Source organism: Elaeis guineensis, chromosome 11 (assembly GCF_000442705.2).
Source record: "Elaeis guineensis isolate ETL-2024a chromosome 11, EG11, whole genome shotgun sequence".
Taxonomy (NCBI): Eukaryota; Viridiplantae; Streptophyta; class Magnoliopsida; order Arecales; family Arecaceae; genus Elaeis; species Elaeis guineensis.
In genome coordinates, this window is record NC_026003.2 from 12443075 (window position 1) to 12465539 (window position 22465).

At 43.8% G+C, this 22465-nt stretch overlaps 1 protein-coding gene across 1 annotated transcript; it reads left to right on the forward strand.

Annotated features, from left to right (window-relative positions):
* The first annotated feature begins 5044 nt into the window (after positions 1 to 5044).
* LOC105061219 (ankyrin repeat domain-containing protein, chloroplastic) lies at positions 5045 to 21731 on the forward strand. Its single transcript, XM_073245274.1, is given in 9 exon segments — positions 5045 to 5885; positions 10667 to 10699; positions 10702 to 10742; positions 10966 to 11064; positions 11230 to 11328; positions 19061 to 19159; positions 19266 to 19364; positions 21164 to 21344; positions 21423 to 21731. Coding segments are annotated over 8 exon segments (1368 nt in total). The 5' UTR covers positions 5045 to 5095; the 3' UTR covers positions 21272 to 21344; positions 21423 to 21731.
* Positions 21732 to 22465: the final 734 nt, after the last annotated feature.

A 22465-nucleotide genomic window follows, 5' to 3' on the forward strand; every position in this document is an offset into this window, starting at 1 on the left:
CATCGGCCCCTTACCAGGACCGATGCACCTACGGGAGTCAATACTCCTTCGACGTTCGACGAGCCATCGGCCCCTTGCCAGGACCGATGCACCTACGGGAGTCGACAGCCCGTCTACGGTCGAACTTTCGGGCAGATCCATCGGCCGATAGACCGATCGGGCCCGACCAAAGAAAGGCTTAAAGCCCACGTGATTGTTGTCGCGACTTCCGACCAGACTACGGCCGGTCGAGGGATATTCGGCTTACCACCGTTTATCACACGACGCGACCTTAGTCGCACACACGACTCGCCGACCGACCTACGGCCGGCTGAACGACATTCGGCTTGCCACCGTCTGTCAAAAGACATGGAACCCGACGCAGAGCATGGGGACCCGACTTACTATCGTACCCCCGACACTGCGCCGGACGATGATCGACTAAGTGCATCTACGGAAGTCCGACTGCCGAACCTTTGCCAGGTTCGGTCGGCTCCCAACTCAACGGATGGACCCGACTGACAACTTCGGCTACCCGAAGCCGACCTAAAGTCGGGACACATTCTACTTTCAGGGCTATACAAGTTGTCGGAGTCCTACCGACTCATGTGGGTTAGTGGCTTACTTAAGTTAGCGACTAAAGTTCGACATCGCGGCTATAGCCGGCATTACAAATAACAAGGAGAGAAAGAAAGAAGTTCCCTTCATTGATGAAAAGGAATTACAGAGTCGGGTCGAAGCCCGATTACATATATTTTCAAAAGACAAAAAGTAAAGATGGTCGGCAGGGCCGATCACCCGTCCTGGTCGATCTCTTCAACCGACGGAGGATCGGGGATGATCGGCGTCTCGGCCATAAGCGACGCTTGGTCGGCCGCCGAGGGATGGGCTTCGGTCGGCGAAGGAACTTCGGTCGGCACCTGCTCCGGGACGGCCTCCTCCACCACGATGACGCCCCCCGACGGCTGGTCGGCCATCTCTTCCGTTCCTTCTCCTTCGACTCCTTCCTCCTCGGCTAGCGGCGGGACGATGCGGCTGACGTCCACCTCCGGGTATAAGGCGTGGACGGCGTCCCGACCGTCCTCGAAACCGACCCGGTAGGAGGCGAAGCCCGACTCGAGCATCTCCTCCTTGTACCGATCGGAGACCCGGAAGTCCTCCACCGCATGATCGGCCGACTCCCTCGCCGACCGTGCCTCATCCTCGGCGCGGGCTAGCTCCTCCCTCGCCGACTCGCCTCGGCCTTAGCCATTTCGGCGTCGACCTGGGCGATGGATAGCTCCTCTTCGGCTTCAGCGAGCTTCCCCAGGCTGACCCGAAGTCGCTCGCGTTCCCCTTGGAGTTCAGCGTGGCCCCATCCCGTTCGTGCCGAAGGCGACGCACGGCCCGACCTTTGTGCTTGGCCTCCTTCTTGGCCGACTTTAGTTCGGCCATGAGCTGGGAGACATCGTCCGTCAACTTGGCCTCCCGGTCGGCCGACTCCTGCAGTTGGTCGACTAGCCTCGCCCTTTCGGCCTCGGCCGCCGCCGACCTTTCTTTGAAGGCTGCCCGAACGTCGCCGAACCTTCGGTATCCGGCCTCCAGTTCGGACATGGTGAAGATCAGCTGAAGGAAAAAAGCTTTGTCAGAATTATGTGGCAAGCAAAAATTCTTCTAAGGAAAAAGGTGACGCGAAGCTTACCTCCACCATTGTCGGGTAGAACCGCGACAACATCTCGGTCACCTGCCGAGACCGTAACGACTGCACGTCGGTGGGGAGGAGGATCCCCTGGCACAACCTCCTCGCAAGGTTGTGGTCGGCCAAGGCCGACGCACCCTCGGGGTAGTATGCGCTGGGGGGCATCGATCTGTCCTCCTCCGAGGGCTCCATCGGGGCTTTCCCCCGATCAGCTGCCCCGACCGATGGGGCTGGCAGCGATGGGACGCTGGAGTTCGACCCGGCGCCCCCCGTTGCGCCAGCAGACGCCTCCGGGTGATGTTCGGCTTCCCGAACGTCGTCCGGCTCCACCCGCACCGGCGAAGCCGCCGACACTCCTTCGGCCGCTTCCTCGGTCGGCCTCTCTCTGACTTGGACAGTCGGAGCCGCGAGGGCTATAATCGGCTCCGACTCTTCGGTCGCCGACGCTTCAACGGTCGGCGGGGCTGGGGTTGGTCTCTTGGAAGGGCGCGAAGGGCCGGCCCCCGACGCTGGCCTCTTCCTCGCGGCGGCAAACTGCCGAATCTCGGCATCAGTCGGCCTCATCCTCGGTGGTGTCCCTGCAATGCCGACAAGAGAATTAATGGCTGGGCCAAAAGCCGACCAAAAGACGGACAAAAAGAGAAGCCGGAGAATCGGGCGATACCTATTCGGGGGACCAGACTCAAGCCGGCGTCATAGAGAGCTTGTTCGGTAACAAGCTCCCTCTGCTTCGGTACCGACATGTCCTTCAGTCGGTGGAAGTCCTCCCGGTCGTCCACATCCACCCGACTGTTGTCGTTGGCCTCTGTTCGGGGTATACCCCAACGAGAAGGAAAGCCCCAGGAAGAAGAGGAGGAAACAAAGAAAAACTGGTTCTTCCATCCATGAATGGACGATGGAAGACCAGTTATGAAAGCAAGACCCTTCCGGGGGTTGAAGAGCCACCACCCTCGGGCTTTAGGGTGGGGTCGGAGCACAAAGAAGGCCCGGAAGAGCGAAACAGGGGGTTGGTCGGCAAGAGCTGACACAACAGCGCGAAAGAAATGATTAACCGAACAGAGTTCGGCGCCAGTTGCGCCGGACAGAGTTCGTAGTAATCAAGCAGATTCCGGACGAACTCCGGAATCGGAAGTCGAAGACCCGCGCGAAGGTCTTCAACGTACAGCGCCAGATCGCCAGGCGGAGGGTTGCTGACACGACCGCCGGCCCCTGGAGCGGAGAGCCGAAACTGCTCCGGGATGCGATAGTGCTCCCGAAGCTGATCGACGTTCGGCCCCGAAAGCGAGGAGACCTCATCTTTCGGAGTCGATCGGGAGTCGTCGGTCGGGTTCCCCGACCGAGCTCCCTGAGTCGGTTTCCTGGTCATTATGCAGGGACCGAAAGAGGAGAAAGAGAAGAAAGGACGGAAGAAGGAAAAGGGGGACCACGAACCGAATGGACCCTCTGCAGGCGAAGAAGAGCTCTGCCCGCGACGACTGAGAAATCGCCCGGACAGAGTTTCCCCAGCGAAATGTTGCAAACGTGGGTCAGGGTCCGGGAGGTCCTATATATATAGGGCCGACCGACGGCCGAGATCCTTCCCGCCGACCGAAGACCTACGGATGCGCGACGCGTGGCGCCCACCGGTTGGCGGAAGATTCGGCGCGCCCCGCCCGGGACGGCCGCACCGCCGCATTAAGTGCCGGAGGGGGCGCCGCCCAACCACCTGGACACGCGGCACGCGGTGCGCGGCCCTGCATTCACGCACCCGCACCGGTTCGCGTTCCCGATGGGACGCCTGACGGTGGCCCTCTCTTCCGGATCGGCGCCGGATATCGATCGACTGACGCCGTGTCGTCCGGCGCCCGATCTTCTGACACCGACGTAACGACTGACGACGACAAGACGTGGCGTCTGACATCTGACGCCGATGTGACCTCTGACATCGACTGGACGTCCGGATCGCTGGGCATTCATGGGGCGTCTGACATCGGATCATCCGACAGTACGGTCGGATCTACACGTGCGACAAATCCACTCCCAGTCGTCCGGGATTGCTGCCCGAATGGAAGCATCGTCCTGCCCACCACCCGACTTGGGAGTGGAGGGGGGCAACTGTTGGGGAAACCCGCCGACCGACTGCCGGAGGGCCCGACGCCGGAGGGCCCGACCGCCCGACCGACGGCCCGGAGGGCCCGACTGCCGGAGGGCCCGACCGCCCGACCGGTGACGACCCGACCGCCTCCGTCGGACGACTCCGACTAGCCGATAGGCCGACCGACCATCGGTCGGGGCGACCGACTGACGGGAACCATCAGCGGCTAACCGCCAGCCGTCCAACGGCCCGTCGCCGACTGGGGGTATGTCGGGCGTGACCATCCCGACCAGCCGAACCCCAAGGTTCAATGGCCGACTTACATGATGCTCGCCGACCAATGGAGGGGCCCGACACCACTTATCTGGCTACCGACTTTGGGTCGGTCGGCTCCTCCAACCGCCGTACAGCCGCCAGACGTTGTCAGCTCTGACACGGACATGCGGCACAGTTACCTAGGGGCATTGTCCCGCCGAGAGCCGGGTCAACCCTGGTGATTAGACGGCTGCACGGCGACATGACGTTTTCACGGCGGCTCTGACAGCCCATAGTGAGTTGACAGTTCCTCACTTGTCCGCGCCATTAATGACGGCGCCATACCTACTCCACTATATATACCGGGGAAGGCAACAGTGCAAGGGATCGATCCGCTCCGTCTCTCCCGCAAACGCAGGCTCGCCCCTCTTTCTCTCTCCCTCTCTCGATTGAGCTCTCTGTCCACATTTCACTGTTGCCCAGTCACCTCTCTGACTTGACCGTCGGAGGGTCCCGCGGAGCCGCCTCCGGTCAGTGCGGACTTCCTTTTGCAGGTGCACGCTTCCCGGCGATCGGGCGACGAGGCGATTGGCCGCAACAAGTATCATATTTTCATACGATTCATACCTTTCAAGAGTCGAAGTTGTATCTTTTGCATGAAACAATGATTCATCCTCTTTCACGATGTTAATCATTAGATTATATAATAATTATTTTAAAATTTATATAGATGAATCAAAGAAAGAGATTAAAGTTCTTTAAAAACTATGTAATACACGATCCGATGATTAATGTCGTGAAAAAAAGATCAATAAGTTTTTCACATAAAATATACAACCCGATCTCATCCTTCAAAATATATTATGGATGATTATGATTTTTTTTTTTGAGTAGTTTATGGATGATTATGATGAATAATTAATATAATGCAAAATCTCTTACTAGTAAAAATTAAAAAAAATTATGTCCTATATGCTGTGTTTGCAATGATAAATATAAAAATGAGTGGTTGTGATTGGCGGCTCGATATTTCTCCTCTCTAACGGCTATTTTGGACCCCTGGAAGAAACCGAACCAAATCCGCCCGACCATCTATCGTGGGGGACGAAATGCCACCGCCTTCCTCCCTCCTCCTCCCTCTCAAATCGCCCCTCCAACTCCCCTCCCTTCCCGCCTCCCTCTCCCGTTTCCAATCTAAACGACACCCTGCGCCCTCTCCATTCACCAAACCCTTCTTCCCTCGTTCCTTCACTCCCCTCGCCGCCAACCCCACCTCCTTCCCCTATTCCTTCCCCCCTAACCCCTTCCGAAACCCTGATCAAGAAGCCCGAGAGATCCCAACCCTTGGAGGCGGCGACGATGACGAAGACGACGAGCTCATCGTCGGAGACTGCCTCGTCTTCGAAGAAGGAGCCTTCGAGGACGGTGACCCTTCTCCAACACCCGACCCCGGCCGTGAGGTGGAGAGGCCTCGGAGAAGGAAGCCTGCAGCCGCGAAGGCAGCTTCAGCGCTGGAACATGAGAATTTAGTTCCAGAGAAGTGGAAAGAGGCGGTGGAGGAGATCAATTTGACCAAGAAGGAGAAGCGCAAGATTTCTCATCAATTGAAATTTGGGAGCCGGTTGGAGAGGAGGAAGCCGCCCCCTTTGCCAGACATAGAGGAGTACAATGCATACAGAGAGATGAAGCTGTCCCAGTTGAACCCCGTGGTCCTTGATAATCCCCGTGAGTTCGCTCTGGAGAAGGAGGCGGTGGTGCCCCCAGAGCCGGGGGGAGGAAGAGTGGCTCCAAGGAACCCAAGATTGGAATTGGGTGGAGGGACTTTGGAGAACATCATGGATTTCTTTAACAGTGGAGATTATGTGCCCGAGGGGATTGATGATGACAAGATGCCACAAGGTGAGTTCTTCTGGAGTTTATCTTCTGGAGTTTCTGATTGAACTTGTGTTTGAATGGAACTCATTAAATCCCAAGTGTGCGTGGATTAGTGCATTATCTCTTGCATCTCTGCATTTTGATAAATTTTGTAAAGCTTTGATCTTGAAATCTGCAAGCAGTGAAAAGATAAATAATGATAGCAAACCAAAGAAGTCAGGCAAAAGGAACTGAATCTATGTACTTGAGGATTTGCATGTGATTTCTGGGTGGCTTACTGTGCTTTAGGCAGATCAGAGAGAGAATAATGAGAGGTGGTCACCTTGCAGAGCTGTGCAAGAGTTTTTGTTGTATGGAGATCATGAAACATTTGAGCGATAAATGAAAATTGAGTAATTCCTTCGGTTAGGATTCTTTTCCAATACTAGTTCCTCATGGGATACAGATAACCTGGGTCCTGTGGAAAACCTGTGAGGGGACATGGCCTGGGAAGAGGTCCATATTGGAGAAGGGCAAGGTTTTGAATGACTTGCTCCATGATAACTGAGGAGATGCAGGAAGCTTGTGGTGCTGAACATAAAGGATTAATGGGCATACTAGGTGATGAACCTCTCTTAGCTAGGGATTGGGGTAGTATCTTTTGCACAAACGAAGGATTCACCTTCCTTTGCATGAATCTACTGTTGGATCATGCACTGGTCACTTTGAGATCTGTGCAGGCGGATGAATGGCAGTGGTTGAAGCCCTTTGAGATCTTGGTAGTGCGTGAGTCAATGGTGGATTCATGCAAAGGAAGGTGAATCCTTCTTTTGTGTGAGAGATGCAACCCTGGTCCATTAGCTAAAATGTGTAGTCCTTGCTAACCCATGCAACTTCCCTCTCAAGAAGGTTGTGGTCACTCAAAAAGTACAAAGAAGATCAGTTTTTGCAAATAGTTGACCAATAAGAATTGAATAGGTAAAAAGAAAACTTCCTTGGGTCTGTCATGTGTGAAATTGATTCGTCTATTTCAATAAAAAATTAAAAAAATTCAAATTTCTCAAGAATGAGAAGTTGATTTCCTGATTGTAGTTCAAAAACTCGATTTTTGGCTCTAAATCAGTTTTTGAACTTTCAAATCCTATCGTAAGTTTTTGAACTTTCGAATCAGGTATATGGGGCATGTCATACCATACTGTTTTGGTATTAGTACATGGTATTGAGGGCATACCAACACTCGATATGCCAAATCGGCCGCATACCGACACAGTAACAAGGCGGCAGCGGTATGAGGCTTGATACCAAGATGGCATACCTTGATTGCTGGTGTTGTGAGATAATCTAGGCAACCAGTCATTTGATAGCTTAGTAATCTAGAAATCAAAGTGAATAGGCTCCTCATCCCCTCTCCATAATGGAACTGCAGTTTCTTTTTGATCTGAGGAACTTCTTTCTTTCCTTGGATACCCTTGCTTGCTTGGATCTACGGGGTGGCACAATTGGGCCCACCATCTTGGTTGACCCTATCTGCCCAACTAGATCGGGTACTATGATGATCTCTTCTTAGCTTTTCTTTGTCGAATCTCTGGGAGGATGTCACAGACATGGAGTTTGTACGGATCAATGCCTCTCCTTCTCTAGGCATTTTCTGATGAAAATAAAAAGAGTAAGTTGGGAGGGCTGAGAAGGCATAGGAGGCCTCCACACCTCCCCCCCTTATTATTGGGATAGGATGGACAGCAAACCGCACAAACCATCCTGAACCAAGTGGAATCAGATGGTTCTGCTCGGTTCAGTTCAATTTCGGCCCGTTCGGGGCATGTTCCGACCTATATGGCTATATTGTCCTGGTTTTGCATCAAAATAGTTCGATATGCCCTGAACCAGGCAATTCGGGTTGGTACGAAAAAAAGGGCCTGCAGGACTACTTTAACAATAAGAATCAATTGTGGTAGTCACAGAGGGTTGAAAATTGACGGCATTGGACAATGAGAGGTAGGCCATGTGGCAATGGCGAAGTTGGTTGTGACAATTGGAGGTGGTAGGAAGTGACGATGTCAACAATAGGTGATAGTCATTTTACTTCACAGTGGAAACACTATATGTATATATACTGCAATGAAGGGTGCAATTGCAAGAGCAATGTACAGTGGAAGATTGCAACAATAACATTAGGTGAGTGCTCTCTCTCTCTCTCTCTCTCTCTCTCTCTCACACACACACACACACACACACACACACACACATTCTTGGAGGTTGGAGTGTCCTAGTCTTTTTTGGACTGAGATGTAGAAAAATGTTGGGCTCAAGTTGGTCTTCATTTGATTAGGTGAAGCTTTGGTTGAATTAAAATTTTCACAGTTAAATTTTGGCTACCCTTGAGTCCCCCTTAACATGGTTCATTTTGCAATTTTTCACAGCTCTGCTTGGAATATCAAAGTTCTCACTCTGTTTTTTCAATCCTGATTTCATTGGAAGTGTGTACCAGAGAAGTAGAGATGGCCTTTTGCTACCTAATTATAAATTCTTTACTTATAAGGAAAGTTTGGTTTTAAAGAAAGTTTCATCTCTAGTTTCTTTAGTTATGTATGTTAGAAGTTTCACTTTCTTAGAAAGCATATACAGTTCCGCATCCAACTTTCCTGCTTTTTGATTCACAAATTTTATAGCACCAGCTTTAGCCAGTTGCCAAACTTCATGGTAATTCGCTGCACGAACCGTTACTTTATATGTTGTAATGGATCTTCTCACTCTCCTTCTGAGATATTATGCTAATGGGAGTGCTTCTCCTGCAAATATGCAAGAGCTCCTTAACCAGTAAAGATGATGGTTTGAGGTAATTGATCATATCAGTCTTTTTGTCCATAATATTATGGTTTTGTTACTTTCTTTAACCATCTTTATATGGTGTTTAGTTTAAATTTTATTAGGATTAAATCTTTTTAAGTTAAAGATCACTCAAAATTATCTTTTCCCTTTTCTACTTCTTCCCAACCTGAATTTTGTTTTGTGCTTTTCTTGGTCTACTCCCTCTTGCATGCTGTTGTTTGAGATGGTCTTTTGTTTTGGGGCTGGAGATCATATTATCAAGTGGAGGACCAGGGTGATGGTGGGGAAGGTTGTCCTAGGAAGTAGATGGTGCTACAGTTAGATTCATGATGAAGACTACTATTGCTTTTTTGGTTGGGGGCAGTGGGGTTGTTTATTGTTACATAATGTCATGATGTTGGGACACAAGGGGTATTTGCAGAAGTAAAAGGGCTTTGACTTATGGCATAAGTGAAAATTGAAATGGAGGGGGTTTGATTTGTATATTTGGCAATAGATAAGTTATATAACAAGAAATTTTCACGGAGTATTCTCATAGATTGTGATGGAGGATCCAGTCTTGTATATTTTTCAATGGGAATTTATGGATATGGAGAAAATGATTTTTTTTTTCCTCATTTGAGGGCTTTTTTGTGGGTTAGAGAATTTCTTCAGAAATTAGGATGCAGGGAACTATAAAATAGATAAAAAAACACATGCATTTAGGCATTCCCCAAATTTAAACCAAGAAACTTAAGAATTTAGATTTCAACAGTCTGAGAAATTCAATTGACAATCATGAGATATGAGGAAGAATAACTATGAAAATCATTTCTTGGGATATTGAGGTTTTAGATGGGATTGGCTAGAGTAATATGATTTAAGGATTGATGTACAGAAATAAACTGAATATGATTGTTTAAAGGAATTGAACCTGGTAGATCCTTGGGTGTGGAACCAAACAGGTAGAGAGGCTAGCACACATATCTTTTAAAGGACAAATCTGGAGTTATCTTAACTACATGTTGTGATAAATAGTATGGTGTGTGAAAAAGCAAGTATTATTTTGGGTATGTTTTTAGAAAGAGCAATTTTTATTTTGGGTATGTTGTTGGTAAAATCAATTTTTATTTTCTTATATTGTAAATTAATGGGGAGATCTGAGCTCATGGAAAATTTTCTTCTAGCTAATAATTTCATGTTTAAAACTTTGAATCTTCTAGACTAAGGCAATGATGAGAAAGATGACTGATTCTTGGTGATGGAAAAAGGGTAGCACAGTTCCCTTTGAGACTTTGAGTGAAGAGAAATGGGTATGAATCAACATTAGATAATCAATCTGACAATTTCAATTTTCTGCAGCAAGGACCTAAAATAAGTATTTTTTTAGTGATTAGAAGATGAGAGAGAAACTCCGAAAATCGAAATCTTAAAAGTGATTTGCATCTATGATATTTTTCATCAATTAAATCTTGCATGAGGAAGACATAAAGAGAAAGAGTCATCCTTATGGCTTCCTGATGTTGCAAGGCCTGCAAAGCAAAGTTCCATATGTGGGCTTATGTGTGGTAGTAGTAAATAATCCAATGTTTTCTCTAACCCAGGGAATGTGGTATTGTAATGTTAAATTGCAGTATTGGACAAAGAATTGTTTTCTCTAGACCAGCTTAATATGAGATTCCTCCATTTTTTATTAGTTCTTCTGGGGCAATCAATGAAATGGTTAAAGTGTTTTACATATTTGAACTTAGATGACTGCAGCAGCCACTTCTTTAATTTCATGACATTATACTCTGAATTATTTAAGATTTGTTCTTAGTTTTAGCTATATTTCAAATTTCAAGAAGCAACTTTTACTCATCAGAGTTTAGTATTGGTTTCACAAGTGACTTACTATCCTTTTAAAGGGGTTTTTGACTTTAAAGTGCTACATAGCAGGTATTAGTCCATCTTATTTCCATTATTGCTTTCATGGAGAAGCAGCATCAACAAACTAATTTTTACCCTTGGATGGATAGGTCGTCGTAAGCTGTTCACAAAGGATGAAAAAGTTCTTTGAACAAACGCATGCCTACTTTGGCAGAAGCTACTTCAGTAACTACTCTGACTATTGCTGACTCTTGTGAATTTTACTAAAAATTGAGTATCTTTTTTCATTCTTTCTCTGATCTTACTGATTTTAACATTGTAGTCATTTGTATTAGGCAAGAAAGAACCACATATAGGCCTTTGTTGTAATGTTTGGCCTAATGTTTTCTCAGTTTTCTAGTGCGTTCTTTGGGAAATATTAATTCAGACTACATACTTTTTGTTTCAGAGCAAGTGGCTGCCTCTACATACTCTTGCTGCATCAGGAGAGTTTTATCTTTTGGATGCATTACTTAAACACAATGTTGATATTAATGCCATCAATAAGGTATGTTGGTGTTGCACCCACTAAAACATTTTTCCTCCATTGTATTGTTTATTTGACTTGCCAATCTGTTAAGAAAATTTTTAAGAGAAATAGCTTTGAAATACTCGTATCTATTTGCTTAAATGTATTTGTGAAATATTTTATCAATATATCAGTGTTGTCCAGGATGGTTTATCTGCAATTCATAGAGCAATTCTTTGTAAGAAGCAAGCAATTTTCAACTACCTCCTTAGAAATTCAGCAAATCCTTTTGTCCGTGATAGAGTAAGTGAAATTATCAATTTATGATACTGCTCATAATTGTGACAGTTTATGAGACTTTTTCCTGGGTGAGCAATGGTTATCAGATATCATCTTGTGCTGATTAGCTGCATTTACATTCTGGATTCTGTGTCAAAGGTATTTATCCACATAATGATGCATTAGTCGAGTATACTACCATTCTTCATGTTTGAATTTCATCAATTTTTTGGGATTAAATTTGTCTGAGAATCTCAAAGCTGTTGGCAAGTTACATCTTTGTTTATTGTAAAATCCATAACCATAACCATAAATCATGACCAGAACTAGCTTGACATGATCCAACCCTGAGTTTTGTGGCACCGACATAGATTGTCAAGGGAAAGACCTACCCTGAGAGAGCTGATTGGGTCATGAATAATTAAATTGTACCTGACCCAACTTAATCCTAAAAAAGATTGGGTCATTTCTGGCCAGAAGTTTTGACCTTAAATTTGGATAGCTTTGGGCATGGATCATGCCAGACCTAGACCTGACCCAAGATGCTTTCGCCCTTTTTGATTAGTCCATGTTATGACCAATTTCCAAAATTATTGACACTGTATTTCATGGAAACCATGTTAAAGCACTACAAATCACCTCATTGCAACTTTTTTTATGTGATCAATTTTATCTCGTGAAAACTCACATATATTGATGGATCGCATGGAGTATGATACCACTCCAACTAATAGTCCAAATCAGTTACCTAATATGTTCTTATGATAAACTGCAAGTACTTCTCAAATGAATCATGCCCCTAAGTTTAAGGACTATTTGTGAAATGTGCATATTGAATTTTGATGCATCATGCTAAGAATATGGTTCATGAGGTGTAGACACAGTTGTTGACCACTCAATGAGAGGCACATATATGAATGAGCATGAGCACTAATGTTATGGTCCTTGGCATAGGATTGCATTATGGTTCTAGAAGAGGAAGGGTTAGGCTGTGGTTGAGGTAAGGGTGAGTGTTTATTGGGATTTTTTTTTTTTCTACCTATGGTTACTGCTTGAGCTCAATTAAAGAGAGAACTCAAAAATCTCTGAGTAAGAAAGTACTCAACTTGTGTGAAATTTTGCTCCCTTTATTGAATAATAACAACTGCATATATATACATAAGTGGAGGATAACAACCTCCTAAAACTTAGGGAAATGGAAAGAGTGGAGGTACACCCTCCTACAACTAAGGAATTGAAAATGCATAACAGAATTGGAAATAACAGAAATAGGATTTAGTGGCTGACTTGGTCTTTCCTAATTATCAGTGCATGACCCTGACTTAGTGGAAGTGTCTAGGAGTGAGGTTCAAGAAATTCCTTTTCCATGAGTGAACCTTTTGTAAACCGTAACATTTCTCTCCGCCTCCTCAACGCGCTTGTCCTCAAGCACAAAATTTGGATGTTGTTGTGTGAAGGCTGACAAAGGTTCCCAAGATGCATCTGTGGGTGAAGTGTGCTCCCAGTGGACAAGTAATTCAGTTTCACCCTTTCGAGATCAGTGGTCCAGAATGGCTAGTGGCTTAGGATTAGGAACTTCTGGGACAGTGGATGGAAGTTGTGAGGAGATGTTGGCAGCTTGGTCTGCATGGTAAGCCTTGAGGCTGACCACGTGAAAAATTGGGTGTATGTTGGACTCAGCGAGAAGGTCTAGCCTGTAGGCTATGGGACCTATTCTTTCCAAGATTTTAAAAAGGCCATAAAAACGGGCTGACAGTTTTTGAGAAGCCCTTTTTGCCACAGATGTTTGGCGGTAGGGCTGAAGTTTGACTAAAACCAATTCTCCCACTTGGAATTCAACAAATCTGTGCGTAGAATCATAATTGGCCTTCATCTTTTTGCTGTGCCTTCAATAAGTTATTACGAAGGGAGGCTATGACTTCGTCTCTTGATAGCAATAATTGATCCACAGCTTCAATTTTAGATGATCCCAGATAGTAGGAAAGTAGGCGAGGGGGCTGTCTACCATAAACCACTTTGAAGGAAGTGGCTTTAAGAGAGGAATGGTAGCTAGTATTGTAGCAATATTCACCCCAAGAGAGCCAATCCAACCAACGCCTTGGTTTCTCACTGGTGAAGCAACGAAGATACATTTCAATGGTCCTGTTAACCACTTCGGTTTGTCCGTCGGACTGTGGGTGGTAGGAGGAGCTAAAACAGAGCTTGATCCACATAGGCGGAAGAGTTCAGACCAGAAGGCACCTGTGAACGTTGAATCTCAATCACTGACTATGGATATTGGTAAATCGTGGAGTTTGAACATGGAGTCAAAGAAGGTTCTTGCCACCACTGAGGCTATATAGGGGTGAGATAGAGGAAGGAGGTAACGGTATTTGGAAAATCTGTCCACGACCACAAACAAGACATTTTTTCCATGTGAATTCGGCAGCCCTTCCACAAAGTCAATTGAGATGTCAGCCCATATGTGGTGTGGTATTGGTAAAGGAAGAAGTAGGCCGGCTGGTTGGAGATGCTCAGTTTTATGGCATTGACAGGTAAGGCAGGATCGAACAAAATTTTATAGTTTTGTTTTGAGTCCCTCCAGTGAAAATCTTGGGTGATTCTGTGGAGTGTTTTTTGATAACCTTCATGGGTTTGGTTATGTATGGTGGCGATGATGGTTTGTTTGAGTGGGGAGGAGGTGGGAAGATAGATTTTGCCTTTAAAGAGTAACATGCCATTGTACATGGTCCACGGGCTAGGATATTCTGCCTTTAAAGAGTGGCATCCTCAGAGTTGCGGCGAGACAAGGCATCGGCAATGACATTGTGGCGGCCTGGTCTGTACTCTACTGAGAATGAGAACCCCAGTATCTTGCCCAACCAATGCTGCTGTGGTGGGGTGATCAATTTTTGTTCGAGTAAAAATTTGAGACTGTAGTGATCAGTCTGTACTAGAAATTTCTGACCCCAGAGATAGGAATGCCAGTGCCGAATTGCTTTGACAAGGCCAATCAATTCTTTCTCATAAGTGGGAAGGCTCTTATGATGAGCAGCCAATGCCCAGCTAAAGTATGCCATTGGTTTATTATTTTGTTGTAAGACAGCCCCGATTCCTATATCAGAAGCATCACATTCAACCACAAAAGTTTGTGAGAAATTAGGCAATGTTAAAATAGGGGTATTATGCATGGCCTTTTTTAATTGCTCACAAGCAGCAGTAGCCTCCTCTATCCATTTGAAATTGCTGCGGCATAACATCGCCGTCAAAGGTGCTGCGATTACCCCATAATCTTGAACGAATTTGCGGTAATAGCCGATGAGGCCTAAGAAACCCCGAAGGCCAGTAATGGTGGTCAGCTTGGGCCAATTCATCATTGCTATAATTTTGCTGTCATCTGCTGCCACCCCAGCTGAAGAAATAACTTGGCCAAGATAGGCAACCTGTGTCTGAGCAAAGGAGCATTTTGACTTCTTCACAAATAGCTGATGAATGGATAACAGATTGAACACAACCCGTAGATGAGTTTGGTGCTCAATCCAAGTTTGGCTATAAACCAAGATGTCATCAAAAAATACTAAAACAAACTTGCGAAGGTGAGGCCGAAATACCTCATTTATTAAGGACTGGAAAGTGGAGGGGGCGTTGGTGAGCCCAAAAGGCATTACCAGAAATTCGAAATGCCCATGGTGGGTTCGGAAATGTCATTGGCATACATTCGGATTTGGTTGTAGCCAGAACGAAGATCAAGCTTTGTGAAATAGGGAGCCCCAAATAATTCCTCCAAGAGCTCATCTATGACCGGAATTGGGAATTTGTCCTTGATCGTCTTGGCATTCAGCACTCTGTAATCCACGCATAAACACCAAGTCTTATCCATCTTGGGCACTAATAAGACTGGTGAGGAGTAAGGAGATTGGCTGGGTCGGATGATTCCTTGTTCTAGCATGAGGGCACATTGTTTTTCAATTTCATCTTTTTGGATGTGTGGGTATTGGTAGGGCCTTACCACAACAGGCCCACTATTTGGCTCCAGATTAATTATGTGATCACAGGCCCTGCAAGGGGGAAGACCATTGGGTTCCTAAAATACATGAGGAAACTTTGTTAGTAATTATTGTAATTCAGTCTCAGGGTCCAGTAGTGCTACAGCTGTATTGAAAACAGATTGTTGAGGTGACATAGGAGTTTCAAGTCCCTGTAACTGCACTGACTTTCCATCCTTGCAAAAATTCATATGCATGTCTGTGAAATCCCACAGGATCGGGCCCAAGGTTCTTAGCCAAGTAACTCCTAATACCACATCAAACCCACACAAGGTTAAGATAAATAAATCAGTGGTAAAAGAATAAGAGTCTAATTCCAACTTAGCTCCCTTGTATTTGCCTGGACTTAGGATTTTCTCGCCATTAGCTACTACCACTTTCAAATTCTCTTGTTTCTTAACCGTGCTCAGCCTTATCTACAATAGCAGAGTCCACAAAACTATGGGTTGAACCAGAATCAATTAAAATCAGAACAGGCTTACCATTCCAAATTCCCTTGATTCGCATGGTATAAAGAGTGGTGATGCCCATAATTGCATGTAAGGAAATTTCTGGTGGTTGCTTCTTAAGATCGGGTTCAGACTCCAATGGCTCTTCCTCGGTAATGGCTTCAAGGAAGAAGAGCTTCTTGCACTGATGGCGATGAACAAAAGGTTCGTCGCAATTGAAACAGAGGCCCTTGAGCCTCCTGTCTTCCATCTCGGCTTGGCTCAATCTCTTAATAATTTTGGTTCTGGCGGCGGTTTTGAATGGAGGACGACGGAAATCATCCAATGCAGGTGGAGGCCTGCCCGGATGTTGCTGTTCAAATAAGCGAGACATACTCATGGCAGCAGCAAGAGTCAGAGGACGATTCACTTGGACCTGGACCGCAATTGCATTGTTCAGCCCACTGATGTATAGCTGCACCTTTTGTGATTGGGTGAGAGTACCCGCAAGTGAGAGAAGCTCCTCAAACCGGTCTTGGTAATCAGCCACCATTCCGGCCTGCTTCAGTCTGGCCAATTCTCTGAGTTGTTGATCTGCAGAGGTGGGCTGAACTGCACATCACACTGATTTGAAGAATTCCTAAGTCATCTCAGGATGCTCCTCTGTCAATTGCATGTACCAAATCTAAGCCTTGCCATCCAAATGAAATGAAGCTATGCCAACTTTTTCCTCATTTGTTTTTTGATGGTGGAAAAATTGGTCACAATGGTTCAGCCATCCAAGAGGGTCATCTGTCCATCAAAATGAGAAAAATCAAATTTGGTGAATTTTGGCACTATGCCGCTACTATCAACTAGTTCCTTTCCAGATCCTCCCGAGTGCGAATTCCTCTTTTTGGCTTTGCTGGTGCTTCCTACGACAGCAGAAGGGAGCTCCAGTTTGGTGGCTGCAAGATCACATGATAATTCCCCAAGTCGAGCCTGAGTTTCTTGCTGCCTTGCTTGGTTCGCTGCTCGTTCTTCTTGGAAGAGGGTCAGAAGTCAATCTAGTTGTTGCTGAATCTGGTGGTTTTGGTCTCCCATAATGCCAGGCTCTGATACCAAAATGTTATGGTCCTTAGCGTAGGATCACATTGTGGTTCTAGAAGAGGAAGGGTTAGATTGTGGTTGAGGTAAGGGTGAGTGTTTATTGGGATTTTTTCTTTTTTTACCTATGGTTACTGCTTGAGCTCAATTAAAGAGAGAACTCAAAAATCTCTGAATAAAAAAGTACTCGACTTGTGTGAAATTCTGCTCCCTTTATTGAATAATAACAATTGCATATATATACATAAGTGGAGGATAACAACCTCCTAAAACTTAGGGAAATGGAAAGAGTGGAGGTACACCCTCCTACAACTAAGGAATTGAAAATGCATAACAGAATTGGAAATAACAGAAATAGGATTTAGTGGCTGACTTGGTCTTTCCTAAGTATCAGTGCATGACCCTGACTTAGTGGAAGTGTCTAGGAGTGGGGTTCGAGAAATTCCTCTTCCATGAGTGAACCTTTTGTAAACCGTAACAACTAACTACCAAATGATTTGAGGATAGCTAATTCAGTACCAAGGTTGTCAAAATGTCTAGATGATCCTAGGCTATGGTTCTCTTGGCATGGTATAATGTACAAGCAGCCAAGCAAACGCTTGGAGTTAAAAAATCTTGAAATTTATGAAGTTTTAATATCAAAGCATTTATAATCAGAATGTCACAAATATAATAATCCGAATCCAGATTTTTCATTCTCTTGTTCGCTGCCCTAAATCCTCTTGCCACTTCTGGAGCAAAGGGTCTAGAATTAAGAGAAGGTCATTTGAGGGATAATGTCCCTAGATAATAGAAGACTCAAGATGGATGTCTGTGATCTTGAAGTAGGTTTAAAGTGATTTTTGTAGAAAGATGGCATATACCTGACATACAACTTATATAGAAAGATGGCTGAATGTTAAAGTGTTCAATAAAATTAGATATAGTGGAAGCAAAGTTATCGATATGTGGCCAAGTGCCAACATAGGCCTCCAGGTGGTTGCCTTGCCTATCAGCTTGGGGAGCTTTTTTAATATGCCTATAGTCTACTATTGGAGTTGTACAAATGTGATGCACAATTCAACTATAGCCCCATTAACTTTAATAATAGGAATAGACTGCTTGTCCCCATGATAAGCTTGAGGCTAATCACTATTTATTTCGAACCTTGCAACCTGTTCAACTTTTGGGTTAATTTTTGACAAGCATGTCCAAATCCTATGACTGCAATTAAGTTAGCCATTAAACAAAAAAAAAAGTGGCATTCTGGGACCGAACTACAAGGAAGTGGTCTGCCTTAACATCCGTGGCAAGTGCAACATGGATGGTTATTGCAGGGCACATATGCATGATTTAAGCAGCCCCATGTATCGCTCTCATTTGTGTGATACATGAAGGATGCAAATCACACCCATGGGCCCCATGATCACCAATCATGTGCATATTGCACTTGCCACTAGTGGCGTGGTTAACCATTCCCAATTGCAATACTTCAAATCTAACCATATTATGAATATGATCTTCTTGCAATAAACTTAAGAAAGATTCTTATTCATAAGAAAATTCTTTATACAAAAATGGTCTTTTCAGGTATTATCTTCCTTGATGTTAAATTGTTTATTGCAGTTCTTAATTGCCCATGATTAGGCTGTATGTGGGGCTGGATGGATCTGGATTTCCACAAGCCAAATCGAGTCTATGTTTGAATAGAGCCAAAAAATTAAACCAAGACCAATCTATTTCCATTTGGGTTGGACCATATTGGGTTTATGATTTATTGGATTCATTGGGGATTTTGGGTCAAATCTAGTAAAAAATAACCCAAACACAAGCCATAACAGATGTATAATATCATTATTTAATTATATCATAAGCCTATTATGAAATAAAATTTCAATGAGCAACATGTAAGTGCTATCAAAATCCTATTCCACATAAGATCTGTCTGATAACAACATGTAAATATATAGTGTACTAAACTCAGGTCTGTTCATGTTCAGATCCATGTACGTGCTTATCCAAATCCACTCCTTGTTCCAAACTGGTCATATTTTTTAATCCCAGCTTGATCCAAATAACTTCAATTCGGATTTGGCCGGGTTGCTTTTGGATTCGCCTCAGATTGGACATTGGATAAATTCAATCCACTTGCAGCCCTACAAATGATTGCATATATGTTGATTTTTTGTAAATCATATCTCATGTTGAATGGAATTATTGTTGTCTTTCTTTCAACAGGATGGAGCTACCTTGATCCATTATGCAGTCCAAACCGCAGCAAGTCAGACTATAAAGATTCTTTTGTTGTACAATGTTGACATAAACCTTTCTGATTATGTATGCTTGTAAATTTCATAATTGAGTTATATTCTCTCTCTCTCTCTCTCTCTCTCTCTCTCGCTGCTCCCACTTTCTAATGAAATACATTGAATTTTCTATGCAGGATGGATGGACTCCATTGCATCTTGCCGTCCAAACACGCAGAACAGATATTGTAAGGCTTTTGTTGATAAAAGGAGCTGACAAGTCTCTAAAAAATCGAGTAATCCATCAACTGATGGCTTTTTATGTTATGTTTCCTCTAAAGGATGCATGTAGTGCATTTCTTGAGTTTTACCTGTGGATATTATCTGTCTTCAATGAAATTTAACTTCTTGTGGATGTAGAACCTCATCTCGTACTGTACCGAATTTCATATCAACATTGTAATAGGATGGTACCAACATGGAGTCTGGTATTGAGATGGTGAACCTTAATGGGCAACTAAGCAACATCTTATACTCCATGCCTAAATTTCATGAAGCATCATGAAATGACGTGAACTATGCTATTTGAAAAGTTGACTACTATCATTTCCATATCAATGTGTAGATTATTATTCTCGTCAGATATCAGATCATAATTTGGAAATTTTGTTGTGTCTATTTCCTTTGTTTTTTCTATTTTTGTTCTTTATTGACTTCAACAATTCTAAGAAAGCTCCAGCCCTTGAAAACTCCATATGCATAGAGGTCTCAAAAGTGTGCGACTTGAAGCCTCAATGTGGTGCGCTCTTGTTCTTTTTGAGTGCCTCTTCTGGCCTGAACTCACTGGAGGCTAGGTGCTAGGCCTGTGCTTGTCATATGCTCATTCAAAATACCATCTAATCTTTCTTTCTGTCTTTTTTTCCCCTGCAAGTGGGGGCATGAGGGAGAGGTGCATACTTCATTCATGCCATTCCGCTATTGTCTTGTCATTTTATGAATCTTATTCTCTTTCATATCATTGCTTGCTTTCTTATGGTTCATATTTCTCCTGAACATGTGCCACATGTGGCTTGTTTGATTTGTTGGAATGTGATCCTCTAGCTAACGAGGAATATATGCCTCATGGTTAATGGAGAGAGTGTAATGCGTACAGAGAGAGAAAATTGTTTAACTAATACATGGATGGATATAATATGTGTTGATATAATAGATAGAGCTGAATGTTACTTTGTGCTTTAGACATGATGACTCTGAAAATAGTGATGCAGAATTCTGTGTTGCCTTGATGAATGGGAGATACATGGGATCATTTCCTTCTATCCCACTACAAACATCTCAACAAACATAGTCTTCCTTCATTGTCTTTATGACTTTGCGAATAAACTTCCAAGCCCAGGTTTACTGGCTTGGCACTTGAAATATTTTCATCAAGATGGTACTTGAAAGATCATCACCATGAGGGGGCTAGTCTCTGTTATAAGGAGGAAGATTGTTTTGTGGTCTTAAGTTACGAGTTACCTGTAGCACATTTTTTATTGTTAACTATGGGGCCTCTGGCTCTGCTCTTCTTTGGTTTAGCCCTTATTGAGGCATATTCCTATTCTAGTGAGCCCCTCTCTCTCTCTCTCTCTCTCTCTCTGAGTTATTCCGTGGATGGACTAAGTGACCATGGGTCTGCTTCTAATAAAGAAAGGAGCATATATATTATTGGAAAGAAACCATCTCATACATTATATCTAGATTTCACACAGACTAACATATGCCTAAAATGCTACTTATGTGCTAATTTAGTTATTTGAGCACTTCACATTTGGTTGCTTGCAATGTTTCCTGTCTTGGCATCAAACCTCGTATTGGTAACTTGCTGGTATAGTGTTGGTATGCTCATGTATGGGGTCGGTTCAGTGTACCAAGACTCAATACACCTCCTGCATCTAGTCTTGGTTTGGTACCAGTGCAGTGTGGTATGCCTGAATGGCAAACCTTGGTTGATTTTTTTATGCTTTTTAGATGTTGCCTTGATATTAACTCAACATGAATTTGTAATTTGAAACCTGTCCTTATTTGTGTTCCTCATTATTGACATTCTTTTCAGGATGGGTTAACACCACTCGATCTTTGTCTTCACTCTGGCCGAGATTTAAGAACTTATGAACTTATCAAGTTACTGAAGGGGCATCCATTGTCAAAGTCACGTGCTTGAGGCTACCTCTGCTGAGATATTCATTAAATGATCAGCAGGTTTACAGTTACTATCTGCACATACTTCTTCACAGGTAAGTTTTTTCTATCTCTTTGTTTTGCTTTCTGCTGGTCTTTTGTGATAATTATTTTATTATGTTGTGGAACTCCAGGTGATTGGTTTGGTGTCAAGCAGTGAGCACTCACTAGACTTTTAAGATCTAAAGCTACTAATCCTAGCTTGACATCAGTTACTAAGGTCAATACACTCCTCAAAGTTCATTGCATCTTGGCTAGTTTTGTTTGACAGCTAGATGGTCTATGAAGATTCCACTGATGCTTAATATGATAGAGAACACTTGATGAGAAGCATGTTATGTAACTTAACTGCAACATTGCTGTGTATTTGCAGCATGTTATGTAACTTAACTGTAACATTGCCTTGTGTTTGCAATCATGAAAAGGAATCATGTTTCGCTAAACTAGATTCAAAGTTAAATTGATGATAATAGCATTTTATATTTTTCATAATTTGCTTTTAGTCTCTTTGCTAATACAAAGAGTGTTTTGGTGATGTATACCGCTAAATACATTTAAGTGGAAAGGTGCCAATATTCTTTTTATTTGTGTTCTTATATCCAGCTTTAAAATTAGCTCTTCATAAAAATTATATAGCTGAATATGCTATAGCAGTAATGACAAGAGATTCATGCAAATTACAGAATATTAGTGGTTTGAATATTAGCTGCCCATTTGATTTCACTTTTTATTGGCATATTGAGGGTCTTTGCTCATAACTTCTGTTTTCTTTTTTCTTTTATATGCATGTATATACATGTAGTAGAATAGGTTTTTTTTTGCAGTTTACGTGCTAATTATAACATATTAGTTGCAACTAAGATATGTATGCTTAAAAGCTTGCATATACAATTTTCAGTTTGATACTTGATCGATTTTGAAATCATTGTTTCGAGAAAGCATTGAGATACCAGTATCGAGTGTGGTACCTGTTTTTCCTAGGAATGGTGCAGTACTGACCTGTACCTTTACTGAATCTCAGGATGGTGATATGTTCCGGCATTATAGCAGTGTGCAAATTTGAAGTTTTTTCTTTTTTCATTGTTTAATTTTCTGAGGTCTTGATATGCGATATTGATATTAAATCAATCTTTTTTTTTTTTTCTGTGTGTAATGTGGAAACGAATTGAATTATAAA